The 16,363-nt window shown below is 42.3% G+C and overlaps 1 protein-coding gene across 1 annotated transcript; it reads left to right on the top strand.

Moving 5' to 3' along the window:
• The first annotated feature begins 10,418 nt into the window (after positions 1-10,418).
• LOC107226111 (protein obstructor-E) lies at positions 10,419-16,355 on the top strand. The gene is made up of 3 exons (XM_015666806.2): positions 10,419-10,770; positions 14,078-14,488; positions 15,670-16,355. Exons 1-3 carry the CDS (start codon positions 10,719-10,721, stop codon positions 15,975-15,977), a joined length of 771 nt encoding a protein of 256 aa, XP_015522292.1. The 5' UTR covers positions 10,419-10,718; the 3' UTR covers positions 15,978-16,355.
• Positions 16,356-16,363: the final 8 nt, after the last annotated feature.

Raw genomic sequence — 16,363 nt, 5'->3', positions numbered from 1 at the left:
GCGAGGACGGTTGTGAATAGAATGATAAAAAGGCCAGGGCCAGACTATGGCTCTTCATTTCGACGGCGGTACGTAGTTTCGTCAATTTTTTAGATGGCAAAACGTTCGGCGTTTACACAGATCGCATATATTGACGGACATCAGGAAATCGTGACTCTTGATCTCCGATAATCATCGCGAACATGCGCGGCTAATTCTAATGTGAGGTTTGTACGGAATACGAAAAAGAGACTAGAACAGGATGGGTGGGACGGCTCATGGTATTTCAACCGTCTGACGATGAAAAATAAATTTTCACTCAGACTCGATTTTCGGCAACGCAGCCGTACTTCTGGCGCCAGCCTTCGGCCGAGCACTAAGAAAAATGAAGAAAAAATAGGGATTACAAGGCCGAGAGTGGTGCAAATTTCGCAGAGGTAAGGATCTCTTGACTGTAAAACTACAGGGCTTATTTAGAACCAGACCGTTCCGTTGGTGATTCGATCGTTGCAGTTTCTGGCGCCTGCCATTACAATTCTTGTGGTGGGTTATAAATGTTTATGAGCGTGCGTAATTTTCGGAATTAAAGAAATAATAACTCGAATTATACACCTATCGGCTTCTTTAACCGTGACGAACTACCGAAGGTGTCTGTGCAGTTGTACACCGGGTGTAAGAAATAATTATATTTTCTTACGGTCTGTGGTATTTGCATTGAAAATCGTGAGAGGAATTCATTTAAGCCACTACAGGGCCGTGGGCGCAACCTGGATCCTTCTTTAAAAATCAGTAAGCAGCTATCCTTCAGACATGAGTTTTGTTTTGATGTACCCACGATTGACGCTCGTGTAATACACAGGTGCCAACAAGCATTTTTTCTTTTTTTTTCTTTAAGAAGTTTACTTTGCCGATCGAAATCAGGTAGGTATCTTTCACGTATTTGACATCCGAGTGATCTTGTCGCTCGCGATCAAGTGATGTCAGTAACCTCGTATCTAGTAGTGATAATGAATATGTTTGACTTGTCTATATTTATCTATATTTTTGTAGTTAGTCAGTACTGCACAGCTACGAATGAAATTACACGTTCTTATGCGACGGGGACGAATATGAAATGGAGGAATTTTCAATAACTCTTGGCTCTGCAGGTCTCCCATGCACTTTTAAGGAATACGTTACTAACAGCGGATACTCGTACGTCGATTGTGTAGTAGAACATACGGCTAAGTAGCACTGCATTGAAATTAGAATTCGCATCAAGAAAACGGTCCATCGGTCTCCTTTTTCCTGGAGAACGACTCGAGTCCCGTATCATAATGAAAATAACAAAGATCCGGTGTTTATACATCGTAAAACCTCCCACGGAAGATGAATAGAGCGCGGCTTGGAATTTGCATCTCGGGGTTGACGGTATATCATAAAGAATAAAGGGGGTGAGAAAAGACGCAGAAAAAACTCGTGATTTAGAGACAAGAGGGCGAAGGAACATTTCTTACAAACACTTTTGGTACGATCATTTTTCACAGTCACCATTCCGCTGCCTCATCTTCTTCGATGCGAGGTCCTGCTTTTTCATTTTGGATGGTCGAATAAATATTCAGTCTTCTAAGAAATAGTTTTGTCCGGCCGAACTCGGACCGCTGAGGGCAACGAGGGTCCGATCCTTCTGATTCAGAATGCTGCTGTGAATCTAGGAACAGATCTGACTCGAGCGGAATGCAGCTCGAGGAGTAAAAGGAGTCGGCGTTGAGTCGGACGGACAGCGGGCGCGATCGGATAATTGAAGATCCTTGGTTTCGTCCTTGGGGCAATTAATTTCGGAGATTGATTACGACCGAGGAAATATTAGCGGGAAACTGTTACTCGGTGAAATTGAATAAATTTTAATCCCGTGTACACGAATCACCACTTACCGTATCGTACAAACGTGCCTGTCCAATTTGGCCGGCAAAGATTTATTCGTGTAATAAAAATGAACAGTTACAAATTTGTTTTGCAGAATTGAAAGTTACCGCACCGTACAGCTTTTCGGTACGACATACCCATTTCCTTAATCGCCACTCGAGGCACGAGTTGTCGGGTCGTCGGCGTCGTATCGTTTTACGCAATGCGGATTCACGATTTTACATTTTATGTAACGTCATTGGATAAAATGCGTTTGTGCGACAGTCCCGCTCTCCTTTCCCAAATAATTTTCGCGTTCACGTCACCCGGCGAAAATACCGAGTTACCGTTTTTTCGCGCACATTGCTAAATAAATCAATTCCACGTTACTGATATCAGGCTATACTCGTTACTTCAAACTCTCCGATGGTCGGTACTGTTAATCTCCTCTTATCAGACTCACGGTTGTTTATTGCCGGTATATCGCCAACGGATATCAACAGCTGTACACTTCAGCTCAGCCGAAGTATGAAAAACATTGTGATATGCCGTCATGCGAATGATGGCACATAATTCCCACTGTACAATAATCGCTGGTAACGCAGTAGTTACCTTCCTGCATACAAGACGTCAGCTGGTGATCGAATTTTACCTAGATTTGAGACTCGGATATCTAGGCATTCTTGCAGATAGTATCGGAGTCAGCTGCACAGGTTACGGAGGTCGGTTGCATGCTCTGTGTTCCAAGCGTTGCAGCTGCATGTGACTCCGAGAAGTCCGGCAGTGTTGAGCTTTTCGCGGACTCCCACGTGGAGGTTACTGCATTTTGGCAGTGGACAAGGTTACGTGGCCGAGGACATGCTCCGCCTGCAGATACGGATTAACGGTGAAGACAAAACCGGAGGTGATACCTACCGTCGCGAGGATCACAGTGCGTCAACTTGCACTTGGACTACTTAAGGGACTATCAAGGGGATCAGGGTAATCCGTTGCTACCTGCAGGTGGGTGGAGCGGTTACGCGGATTCCCACGCAGTTCAATAAACCGCCTTGAAGTTTGAGTTGGTAAAAAGTATCGAACAATCAGCCCGTATCGTCTAGTCTCTTGGGCTTTGCATATCCAATGAGAAGATCTCGAGGAATATATTTGTCACCCGGAATTGTACTTATTAATCAGCTTTAGTCACGCATCTCTTATCCGACGACGCGTTGTAGTTGATATTTTCACATCCTCGCCTCAAATACTTATCATAAATTTATAGAAAGATTGAAGCTCCTCGAGGGCACACGAAAATCTAGAAACCATAATTTAATGATAATTGCCAACGTCCGGAGAACGCTGCTCATGCGGTGCAGTATTTGTAGTTTATTTTTATGGCTTGTGAAGTTTTACGGGTTTTGGGCGGAACCGATTCTGTACCTAACCTTAAGGCTCTTGGTAATTAAAACATACATTCTTTCATATCTCGAATTTAAGGCTAGACCCCAGCCGTCTAGTTGGTCAATTGATAGTAGAACTTCCCGATCCAATGACAATTTCTGCCAGAAATGTGTCAAGCCTGTTATGGTACTTAAATCTCTGGTTCCTACTTGCAATCAGTTAGTACCACTTCCAGCAAGGTTCCTGGAACGATACGAACAAGATCGTGGCGTTGAGTATCTTGTGTGCCGTGATGACTGGAGGTCGGCGGTATCGCTACACGCGTTACGTGCTGGGATTACGTGCACCTATAATGGATGCGTGGAAGTTGGGTTTCCCCTGTAATTACCTGCAGTCGCGAAATTGAAACCTCCTATATGACAGTGCGACCTTGTAAGAGCGAATGTTTTACATCGATATCGGATAGCGGTGGCTCGGTACCGCCTGGCTTCTTTGCCGTGAGTAACCGCAGTTTTATGGTTGATGTGCAAAATCTTGGAGAACCTCAACCGCAACCCTTCAGACGATTTGTCCACTAACTTACGTACATGAAATTTTTATTTTTTCTTTCATTTGAAGTCATTGAAGTACCGTGGACGAGATATTTTGCTGGGTGTACGAACAGCTTGCTCGGATTCTATACGGAACACGAAAGTTGACGTGGTACTTCAGAGTTCAAGTGACGCGAGCCGATATTTGCGTCAGCGTTGCGTCGTGGTGATATAAGATCCTGCACTTTTCTGACGAGGCGAGTGACCACCGTCAGTGATGTTGGCTCCGGCAATGCTGCATTGATGCGTGGTATGCAGATCGGTGAATAAATTCGGCAAAGAAAATACAAGATGAGCCACTCAGTGTAATCTCTACGGTGGTGGACGCATATAATACCATGCACCGTGAAGCGCACGGGCAAACAAACCGTGGGGATTTCAACTTGGTCGAGAGCAGGAAAGAGGCTGAGATATTCGGCGAGACAAAGCTTCCCCACAGCTGCCTAACCAAACTAAATACTCTAATGAAGTGAGTTTCTTTTAAAGGCAGAAGGGTTTCTCGGGAGAGCGAGAGAGAGAGAGATAGAGAGAGAAGAGGAAGCGCGGGAGGCTGCAGAACGGAGGAAGCTGAGAGGAGAAAAATAAGAGAAAAGGAAAGAAAGGTGTAAAAAAATAAATAAAAAAATAAAATAAAAAAATAAATGGAAGGGGAAAAATACCCCAGCCAAAAAGAAACCGAAGAATGCGCGAAAATGAAATAAAATAAAAGTCAGCCAGGCCAGTCAAGGTCCGAGGGTCCTTGCACTCCGGGTCATATAGCTGCTCGCAGACCCGTAACACTCCTCCCTCCAGAGGCTCTCAAATCCCGAATTCAATAACACGGGGGGACAATTCTCGGCCGTGGGGTAAGATAATTACAAGAAGCCGGGTTCGCAGTGACGATCACGTCCCATTGGATCAGGGGCACAATAGACGTACCGCTGGTGTCAAAAGCGGCTTCATCTGCTATTCTTTCCTTCACGAGTTTGAAGCGGGTCGCGAATTTACCCTACATTGACCCCTCTTGGAGCTGGCGAATGAGTGACCTTGCGTTTCGGGATCCACCAGGCTCTCCTTTGCGTTGTAGATCTTTTCTGCTTCATTTGTACCACGAAAAAGCAACACCTTCGTTTCTCCTGGTATATAACTCTCGAGTCGAGACGGTCTTTGACTACCATTTAATTCACGGACAAACGGCTGCTTATCGAAGACGCGTACAGAGCTTCTAGCTTCACTATACGGCTCGATCTAGATGATCTCGGCGAGATTAAATTGTCCCGCTCTTGCGATCGCCGGAGAACCTGTAACATGCAGATGCTGGTTCGAGGCGACCTAAGGTATTAAACGTACATTCTCTTGCAACGGTGACGCGATGAGCACATCTCGAACACGTCACACCTCGAGTGCTTGGCGTTCCGACTCACTGGTTCTTGCGGATATTCGAGTTGGGCAGATGCTCGATGGCCACTCGAACATACCTTTACCAGTGAAGGTATTGGGATGAAAAAAATCAAATAGAACAGAACTGAAGAAACGGACGGGCGAGAACTCGCCAAAGAAGGACGCCTTGGGCACGGAAAGGCTGGTCAATAGAATTCACGCCGGTGACCCTGCACTACACTTGACGGTACCATTCGCACTGCGGTAGAACGAGTCTCGTTTTCGATGGGATTATTCAGACTCACGCATCATTCTCGACTCCTGGGGATGAATTGGCGCGTTCATTATCCCGATAGCCAAGAGAAGTGCAACGAGCACTTTTCACTTGTCACGACGCGAAGAATCCCACATGAAAGAGACAAGCACCGGCTGCGCGATTTTTGTGCGTTGTGTTTCACTCTGACGTTACTGGACGTTGGAAGTGGAGAATAAGATATACATTTGGTTGAAAAGTTTAGACCGTTCGGGTGCTGGATTTGAGTTGTAAAAAGCCAAGTCTCGGGACCTGACTTCACGTTTTGGTTTTGCTCTGCGAACTAGCATCTCTGCTTGGTGCGGAGGTTTTTGCGAGCTGTGCCCGCTTCTTCTCGTGAATCCTGTAATTTCAATTATCCATACCCTCCGGCAGGTTATACTTTGTTCGATTGTCTAACAGTTATAATATTTCGAGTCACGCATATAGACTGTTCGTGTTTTTACTTGATCGGTTCTGCGATGCGTTTTATTCGTTTTTGAGATAAGGCAATTCCAACCGACTAATATGACATTTTGACTGAAACTGTAAATATACGTAATGTATTATACATTATACGTGAATAATAATTGAAGTTGATTATAATTTAAGTCAGGTTGATTTGAGGTTTATTTTTATTCCGTTCAAATCTCTTATACCAATGAAAACAAAATCGATTTCGTTCGATATTTTGTTCCGTTTTGATCGGCAGTCAGAAGCCAATGATCGATGTCCAGTCTCCGAACACCCTGAAGTATAAATCGTTTATTTTTAAGGATCTGTAGTAAATCATTCGACTCGGGGCTGCAGGATCAAACTTGTTTGCTATCCAAAGAGGATGATGCGTCAATAATCCAAGCGATTTGCACGATATGTACTGTTGCAATTCGAATTATTATTCATTTCCATGATTGATCGGTAAAACCTTGTTTGTCATTTATCTGCGTACGTAAAAATCACAAACCAGAAGTGCTGTACATTGATTGATTGAAAATATCCCAAGTCATTGAACCTTTTTATACTTAAATAATTCTGCACGATTTTTTACGGATCAGACGACTCATGGAATACGATTTCATTGAGGATCTTCCTGCTCGATGCCGAAGTATTTACCCGTTACTGGTCATCCACTTTTGTACGTACACGTCAACGGAGTCAAGTTCACGAATGGGCAACAGTTCATATTTGGTGAGACTTTTTTTTTTATAATTCACAACTATGAAATGATTCATTACCAAGACTTACAGAGTGAAATTACCGGTTTTTGATCAAACGGATGTTTCATGGAAAATAATTTCCTGGTGGATTTTCCGGCTCGATTTAGAAGTATTTCTCTGTTACTGGTCATTCACTTTTGTACGTTCAGGCCAATAGAGTCAAGTTGACGAATATGCAACAGTTCATATCTGTGAGACTTTCTTAGAATTTAATTCTACAAAATAATTCATCACTGAGCTCACAGGCCAAAATTACCGTGCCAAGTATGACGACACCGGAAATAGTTTACGACTTTAATTTAGCTGGATATCACTTATTATTTCACATTTTTTCCGCATGATTGAAAAATCGCATTTACTAATTTTTCAAAGTAGATTGTATATTAGAGGCGTAGGCTGATCTTTCTAGCCTTGAACTCGGCTCTATTGAGACGGAACACTGTGCATTGTTTTACTGACATGCTCATAACTTTCTCAATTTATGGAAATTTGAGATCGACACTGGACCAAAATATTCTTAAAATACGTCGCTATAATAATGTGTAAAACAAAAATAAAATGATTTTTTCAAATTTCCAAACATGCGTATAGAATGGGTCTGTTAAGCCTTTTTTTACGTTTGAGATACGTGGACTTCGATGTTTGGAGATATTCATATATGTACGTAAACGTCGAAATCGACCAGGGCACACCCTTTTAAGAACGTTTCACTTCTGATCTGTGCTAATGGTGTATGAAATTAATTTCATTGCTTTCGAAAATTCATATGAATGTCAGGAGTCACACCTATTCTCATAAAAAACTATCGGTTGCATATGATAATTATTTTAGAGCGATAAACGACAGCGACAAATTCAAGGTCGGCTGATCCTTCGGAAGAATTCTTGTATCAGTTTTTGTAAGTTCATTCTAAACGAACAGCGTGAAATGCTGCGTGTAATAATACACGAGTAAAGAAACGCTGAGTCATTACCGTAACACGGATAAGCAGAGATCTGCAACGGTGCCTAGTCGGCAAGCATAGAGTTTAAATTTCGCAGATATTTCTGCATGCGTTGTCTTTTTTATCCTAAGAGGAGTTGCGGATTATTTACCGTAACGCCTTGAAGCAGTGCAACTGATTCTACTTTTCTGCACATCTGTAAGACAGCGTCACGGCGTAAAGTAACGTTGCAGGTTTAGTTTCTACAAATGATTGCAAATAATTACGTTATAGTCGCTCAGTTTGAAAAGTCAATAGAACATGTCTAAGCAAATAGGAAAACACTGATATAATGATTTTAGACGCAGAAACAATTGCGTGTACAGCTTTCATGCTATCCGAAAGGTTAATTCTCCGAACAGTCTTGCGTAATAAACGCGGTTCCGTTTAGGAATTAGCCGCGTAATGACCAGAATGCGTGTAAATAGGATTTTCTGTCTTTGATCTTGGGCAATACTGCCGAAATGTTTGGCGCCGCTTCGCCAACTTTCTAGGGTAATTATGACGGAATGCACGATACCATAAATCTCGAGCGATCTGAATGTCCATGAATGGAAGTTCGGTTAAAATAAAGAACTTAAAGATGAATATATGAAACCACGTGTACCCGGTGACACGGGACAGTTTCACTCACACGGTGCATGTCGTGTGAAAGTTTCCCAACTTCTTAGCATTGTTCTATTCTTAAATTTCCCCGTTAATTCTTGGGATGATTCTCACTGATCTTGTACAGATAATATCTTTATCATACGGGCATCGTGATGCATGCGCAACCACGTGCGCTTTATATTATAACTCAGCTATGTTACCATTCGTTATTATTATTGTTATTAGTATTATACTTGCGTTGCTATAACCGTTTCCGTTGATATTTTCAAACTATTGCACTGCGCGTTACGCGAGAACGCCCCTGAACTAAAAATTATATTACACGAAAAATCACGCACTCGCAAACTCAGTATTAGCTTCGTATATAGTCTATTATACCCACGAAAGGTGTTAAACACCAGGAGTTGTAATAGTTATATATGAGCATAGGTAAAAGAGCTAAGAACTGTGCAAATAATAAAAAATCTGCAGACACTTTCTGAATGTCGAAAGTCACTGAATATATAGGTCAAGTAATATGGAATACCAGTCGAGAATTTTCCGAAGCTTTGGGAAATGGCAGATTGAAATTTTCCTCTTTAGTTATTGGAGAAACATGGAGTAATATGGTTTTAAAAAGTCACTACCTACAATCGAAGTGTTTGGACAAAAAGTTATTTCACCGCCCAAAGTGTTTCGATTTCCACACCATTGTACGAGTACGAAAACATTTGTTGGTATTTTATTATAATTTTATGTCGACTGTCATAAAATTTTAATCCTTCATCCGGACTAAGTTTCATATTTGTAAGCCAAAAAAATTGCCAGAGGAAACGTGGATAAAATTTGTTGACAATAGAAAGGGGCAGGAAAAAAATATTTACGGTGAGTGTGCGTGAAATCGGTATGCCATGTATAATTATGTTCTAAGTAATGCCTCAGGAATGTTGCATATTGCCTGTGTTACGTAGAATTGTCCATATAAACGAGCTGAATGTTTTTGTGCAAAATAATACATAGACCACAATGAAACTCGAAGTCTGATACAAACATCGGAACACAGCTTGTTCAAATACATTCTTACTTTCCAATATTGAATATACAATCTTTCGGCGTGCGTTGGCAGTTAGAGTACGATATGAATGAATGAATGCAAATTGACTAAATAGTGTCTATGCCATGTTAATTCGTATACCGCGTGTCATTTTCTTCCTCTTCTCTGTTATATATCGGTCAAATGATAATTAATCAGTTGTTTTCTCGTTACCAAATTAGTACCTATAACAATTTCATAACTTTCTAATTTTACCTATACTTCATTAGCATGCAATATTCGAAAGTACGAAAATTTCGAGAATCGGAAACTTCTTTAAGGCGAAAAATTGCTGCAAGTTCTGCGTTTTGCTATGTGAAAATAATTCTACATGTATTAAACGTATCCTCGCAGTGACGGCGTAACCGGTGCAGTTCTAAATTCATTTGCATACGATGAATTATGCAGTGGCAAAAAAATGACCAGAAATACGGGTTTTCCTTCGATTTTGCTTAATTTCTTATGAGGTTAAATTTTTAAATTACAGTCGAACCGCCGATCAATAAACGCATTTTAATCTAGGATCAAAAATTTGGATGTCGTACTTTTACGGAAGTTACCGAGCTTTTAGTCCTGGGAGAAGGTGAATTCGAGTATTTTTTTTTTTCATTTGTAAATAGGCTTCAACCTGTTGAATAGGACTGCAGTTATTATCATGCCACAATAATCCTGACGATGCTTCGCAGCCATGAATTTCTACAAGAATAACATGCTGGACCGGTTTTCCTCGCACTATAAATACGAGTATATTAATTCGATTCGGGTTACTGTAATTTTCATTCCTTTTCCCTCCCGGCGTTACGACTTAACGCTCGCTTTTTATATTCGTTTTCAATTTCACCAAGCGAGGAGATGCGCTCGGTGCTCGTGTTCGACGGGCGGACAAGAAACCGTGAAGGCCTTAAGCACCTGGCTCTAAGACCCCACCCTGATTGTATGTGTAATATGGCGAGCCTGTAAGTCCGAGGAGTTAAAGCGTGTAGAGTGGATACAGGTCCCAGAATTTATCCCGTTCATCCACCGACGAATAGAGTTCCTTGGACGCGTTTAAACGCGGCTGAAGCAGTCTTCGGTAGAAGAAGTACCTATCCTGGGCTTTTAGCGTTTGTGGGGCCTTCCGCGCGCGGAGAGTGGGGAGTTCATATAAGACCACAAGCCAAACGACTCTCCCAGTCCCAACACGAAAACCCATCCATCGAGCGTCTTCATTCGATATTTTCATTTCCCCAGTTTACAACTCTGTACGTACGAATTGATACGGTATTAACGTTGCTGCGGAACATCAAGCATACACAGATATATTACAATTCGACGAATAATATATTCAAAACTGCGATACAGAATTCGCGGCAGAATGGGACCCCTGCAAACCATCCCTGTCTTCCTGCTGCTTCTCGCTATCAACGGTGAGTTCTAGTCTTTTCTTTTTTTTCTTTCTTTACATCAAGTCATTTTCGTTTTCTTTTTTCTTTCACCAATTAAAATCCTCACCATCAATTTTACGATAACGAATGCAAGTGTACACCTAGAATGTAGTTACAAAGTGAAGCGTGTAAACACGGTTCGTCATTCGCCGGCTATTGCAGATAATATTCTTTCAACTACTCATTGTCGGATTATCTAATTTCAGTAGCATGTAATCATCGCCGTGAGACAATTGAATCGATCTATTGTATCTAGTCCGGTTAACGATCTCTTTACTCACTGATATACTTATACCCCTGAAGTTCGCGATCGTACTTTTAACGTATCTAGTGGATCAAAACGCCGGTCGGTACGAAACGCATTAGAGGTAAAGAAACCAAACTATAGTAGGCGTACGAAACGGTTCCTAAAGATCGACGGCCGGACAATGGATGCTGATCAAGGCTGGTTCACACATCGGATAGAAACTTTCTCCCCGTACGGTAGGCCGGCCTGCAAGTGAAAATATGAAAGTAGCTTGCCGAGTTGCAAGGAGAGGTACTCTCTCTGAGGACTCTGCGTGTGATTTCCGATTCCGTAACATGCATGCAGGGTGCTAACGAATGAAAACTGCCTCGCTCGGGATAAGCCACGTGCAACTTATGTGCCGGAGCTAGAATTATTATCGTTCGAAAGTAGGAATTATTGGCTAGGAATAGAACGGATCTTTTCCAAGGATCCGAGGCTCGCATGACGCACAGATCAGTGACCACGCAAGTGGAATTTCGGAATGTCTGAAGATTTCGAAAACTATTTGCTACGCTCAGGGATGTATTGCCTTCAAGTGCACGGGCGGTGATGGTCCAGGATTTATCGTCATAATTTTCGCGAAATTTTCGAAGAGCCTGAAAGGCAGGGGTGAGTTCAAGACCCTGGAATCCTGGATAATCGAAACTGTCCCGTACACTTTGCAACGCACATTCTGAATTCGTGATGCAAAATATTTTGCTTGCTTTCGAAGGCTCGAGAACGTCAGATTTCAGTTTTCACGGTCACGATGAGGAGCTAGGCGCGCTACTACGCTCGAGTAGATGCGGTGAAAAAAAAGTCGAAATCAAGGTTTCGAGGAACTAGAGACGATGCTGTAACGTCATCAGCGGCGAACATGTCCAAGGTCGCCAAGCTCGCCATCGCAAAGTAGGTTCGGATTCTCACGCCCCTATAATACGTCACTTCCGTGTGATCAGCCGAACTTTCGACGAGCTTTCGGGACCTTCCACGTTGTTAAATGTAAATAACCAGCAGCGTTTACAAAGTCGTAAAGAAAGGGAAAGTCAAACCTACAACTGCTAGCCTCTGGCTAGGTGCTTACGTCCAGCTATTGCGCAACTGTACCACTCAGCGGAGATGTCTTCTCGGTACGTGGTCGACCAATCCCAACTCCGCGTTACGTTATCACATTGCGGACATAACTCGGGCCGAGCTTCGCACAATCCGTTACAGCGTTCGATTATACCGTTTATTCCGTGAAGCACGTGCCGGTATCCACGTGCCGACTTCCGGTCCGCGGAAAAGGACGATCACAACGGTGTCTGAGAACTGCATACATGCGTGTCCACGATGTTCGGCCTCGTGCGATCCATGGCCGATGATTGTTCTTGATACGCGTACTCATCGTTGAGATTGGATTGATGGCGGTCGGAGATGCGAGCTGAGCTGCTGAGAGATGTGATTAACGTATTTCGGATTAGAAGGAACAGCGTTCAGCTGCTTAAAGAGGGGACGTTCTGTCCCGAAGGTTGCAAGTCAAGGCTAGAATACTTTCACTTATCGTTGGTTCTCTTGGGAGCGCGATGCCGGAGCACTTCCCACCTTACTTGAATACTTTAGCCCCTTTTATTTTAAGTATATTTATACGGTTGTGTATCATGCCAGGTCGGCACTGTAACGTTAAACCGCCATATCTGGTTTTAATGTCATTCTCGGTATACCGATCACGACTCAACAATCGACCGGCTGGTGCGGCTCTATTTATCGCACAAAATTTCATCAAATTCTCGTCATGATCTGAGAATCGGCAAAATTAATGCAATGCAATCGACCTTACATAACAATGGCTGTTAAAGACGGAGAACGAAACGTTGACGAGTGGATGAAGCACGCAATGGTTTCGAATCCTTGAAAATTTTTTGTTCTTTCATTCGAGCCAACGATCGTTCGCGATCGGACGAAATCGAGGTCTGCGATTAAAGGTACCTGGCGCATTCAAACCGTGAGACAGATTGAATAAATTTTAATGCGGGGGAATTTAAGTCGTAAAATACTAAATAAGTATATTTAAACATGCGGGAATTTTAGTTGTAAAACGAATTAAGACACATTAGGTGACATCGATTTAAGTATATAGAAATCGAAAATGGCTATGTAGCCGAACGGAGCGTTAACATGTTGGAATACTATAGTATAACCGGTTATAATATTAAAGTGTAAAATAAAAACAAAACAAAATACAAAACAGTGGTCTAGTGGAGTAAGGCTCCGGTAAAGCATCGCTAGATACCAGGTTCGATTCCTGGCTCCGTCGTTAATTTTTCGAATTTACCAGTAGTTCAAAAATTATATACGTTTCACAAAATGAAAATTGCCTCGTGATTAATATTAATATTGATGATGCATATCCGCATTCCAATATTAGACGGTCATTGACCGTCTTACGAGCTTCGCACCAAGAAGCGTAAGATTCCAAAATGTAAACACTTACAGACATTCTTACAAATTTGTGTCTCGAAGAGGAAGAACACTTTCTATATTCACATATAATATTAAAGGATAGGCGAGAGTGTTATAACCAGTCTATGATTTATCATAGAATTCATCGACCTCATTCAACTCCGTATTTCGTTAAAGATTCAACAAGCTGATACAAACGAATCCTGCATGAGTCGTGAATGAAAGGCAAGTCTCAGGCTTCCTTGGACGTGGGAAAAAGTACTATTTGTCAGAGATATTTTTACATTTGAATTGTACGAAACGACAATTCGCACGCCGTGCAACGAGACTTTAATTGAGGAAATGATATTATTGTTATTAAAAATATTACTGCTGTCATTCCAAACAATGAATTGCGATGAATCATTACCGAGACATTTATGACAAATATATTGAAAATTCATAAAATTATTTCAGTCAGACATGGTGAAAAAAATGTTTTAATTGAAGCAACCATTAACGTAGCTCAAGTTTGAACGAATACTAAAACAAATTATGAAATTGGAGAGTACACTAATTAATGGTTTATCAACATTCCAGGCATTAGCGCGCAAAAAGATCAGCAGGAAGATCCTTGCCAGACGAAAGCCCGGGTCGTTAGTGATCAGCAGAACTGCGATCGTTACTGGGAGTGCGTCAACGGACGTCCGGAGTTGTTCGACTGCCCCAACGGATTGGTGTTCGCCGGCAAGCATCGCGGTGTCACGGAGGGCTGCGACTATCCATGGAGGGCGAACTACTGCGAGGGAAAGACGCAGGCGAATTCCCCCATAGGAGTGGAGCACTGCGGATGGCTTTACGGAATATTTGGACACGAGACCTCGTGCACCAGATATTGGACATGTTGGAACGGAACGGCTACCGAGCAGCTATGCATTGGCGGTCTCCTCTACAACGAGAGAACTCATTCCTGCGACTGGCCCGAGAATGTCGAGGGTTGCCAAAAGCATCGTGAGTAATATTCGTAAAAGGTATTTCCTCGACGCTGCACGATCACGGATCAAATGGAACCGCAGGATCCTACTTCTTTGTCTCAATGGCGTCATGAATCGAAAAAGGAGACGCGGTATTTGCCGATCACTTAGTCGAAGGGACACTCCTTTATACTCTATAATTAACCCGCGAGTCTCGTTTAAGAAAACCTGTATTAAAGTGTTGAACGCATACGGCGTGCGCTCCGAATGCGGTGCATTGTCGAAACGAATTTACAAGTGTTTTCGCGAAACTCGTTTCGTATGCAGAGTAATGCCCGTTGGGAAATAATGAAAGCGAATGTGAAAAGATGAAAATACCTACATCGAACAAAAAGGGAAAAAAGGAATGGTTAACATATTCGTGGAAAAATGTCGGCGGCCTTATAACATCCGGGTTTATCTCGTCGATTAGCATTCAAGCCAGACACGCTGCATATTATGCTTACGTGATGGTTCGACTTCCCATAGTAAATGGCAACGCCGGTTATTTCAGTATGATAAACCTGTACACGTGTATACCTACTACGTAACATTCGCAGAATTTGACTCTTCCCCTTTTTTATTGATGGAATTGATTATTAGCCAACATCACGCAATGTTTAATCGTCAACGATAAAGAAATCTGTGTTTTTTTTTCACCTCATAGCCACGGGCTATTCGATTGTATGAGAAATTTTAAACCGGGTATTTTGCTACAACTTTATTATAGCCATGGCTGACCTCCGGGTCATAGAAAGTGAAGAAATCAATTTCTCTCTCCCTCTTTTTTTCTGTTCATGTCAACGATTGTGCTTCGAATTTCTATCCATAAAATACAAATTGACACTTGCCCCCTGGTTAAGCGTGAATTTGAACCTTGGTTAAAGTCAACATATAAGAATTATACCGCGTACTCATCTATTGATAGAATAATCCGATTCCTTAAACTATGAAACTTTTATAATTTCCAGGTTGCGATGGGTATCATTAGCTTAAAACTCTTGTACATTGTTAATTTTTAATCTTTTTTTTTTTAATTGTGAGTATCCTATCACGTCAATTCAAATCTTTCCCGCATTCAACTGACAAGTGGATTAGACGTGAGAAAAATGCGTAAATTTCTTCTAGACCAATTGGTGCTATTGGAGTAGCTTGACACGATTTTGATCCCATTTCCAGCTCTCTGTACCGAAGACCCGAACGGAAATGTGCCCCTGGGTAAGTCGTGCAACCGTTACTGGCAATGCCAGGGTGGTTACCCCCGCCTTCAACGTTGCCCCGCGATGTTGGTGTTCGACAGAAGGTCCTTGAGATGCGTGGTACCCCCGACGGAGGACTGCGACATTCCGACCCCAGCGCCAACTCTGGAGAGCGAATATCCCGTGGGAGAGAACGGTGAACCGGAAGAAGAGAATCTGCCGCCTGGTGTCCCTTCGCTTCCGGCTGGTGCGGTTCCGGTTGCGGTGAGAACAAGAGGACGAAACTGAGGAGGAGTCGTAGCAGGAGGATAAATCCGATTCCAATATAACGCTCGTCCAAGTTTTTTGATTTGAAAATACCGAGGTTCAAAACAATTCAATCGAAATTTTGCGTCATGCAAATTAAAGACGACGCCTCGAAATATGCGGCCCTCCATTTGGGGCTCGAACAACATCCTCTCGCAAATTTATTTTACACACTTGTACTATTGTACTATTATTCTTATACCCTCGAACCCCTTATCTTTCATCCTAAATCAAAATGTAAATATTCCTTTTTCCATCCACGTACTGTAATACTTAAAAAAAAAACCTTGTACTTTACGTTAGTTTCTAGGATTGTGCAATAAAGTATTGTGTATTTTTTATATATGTACGATACCTGAACGATGTAT

The sequence above is a fragment of the Neodiprion lecontei genome, chromosome 3, assembly GCF_021901455.1.
Source record: "Neodiprion lecontei isolate iyNeoLeco1 chromosome 3, iyNeoLeco1.1, whole genome shotgun sequence".
In the NCBI taxonomy this organism is placed as follows: Eukaryota; Metazoa; Arthropoda; class Insecta; order Hymenoptera; family Diprionidae; genus Neodiprion; species Neodiprion lecontei.
Note: the sequence above shows the minus strand (reverse complement) of the source record. Positions and strands in the feature narration are given on the sequence as shown.

What these genes read in the sequence shown, in the direction of transcription:
- LOC107226111 (XM_015666806.2), top strand. Translation starts at nt 10,719, where the DNA reads ATGGGACCCCTGCAAACCATCCCTGTCTTCCTGCTGCTTCTCGCTATC. An exon ending in GCTGCTTCTCGCTATCAACG is followed by an intron (nt 10,771 to 14,077) that starts GTGAGTTCTAGT and finishes TCAACATTCCAG; the next exon opens with GCATTAGCGCGCAAAAAGAT. An exon ending in CGAGGGTTGCCAAAAGCATC is followed by an intron (nt 14,489 to 15,669) that starts GTGAGTAATATT and finishes TCCCATTTCCAG; the next exon opens with CTCTCTGTACCGAAGACCCG.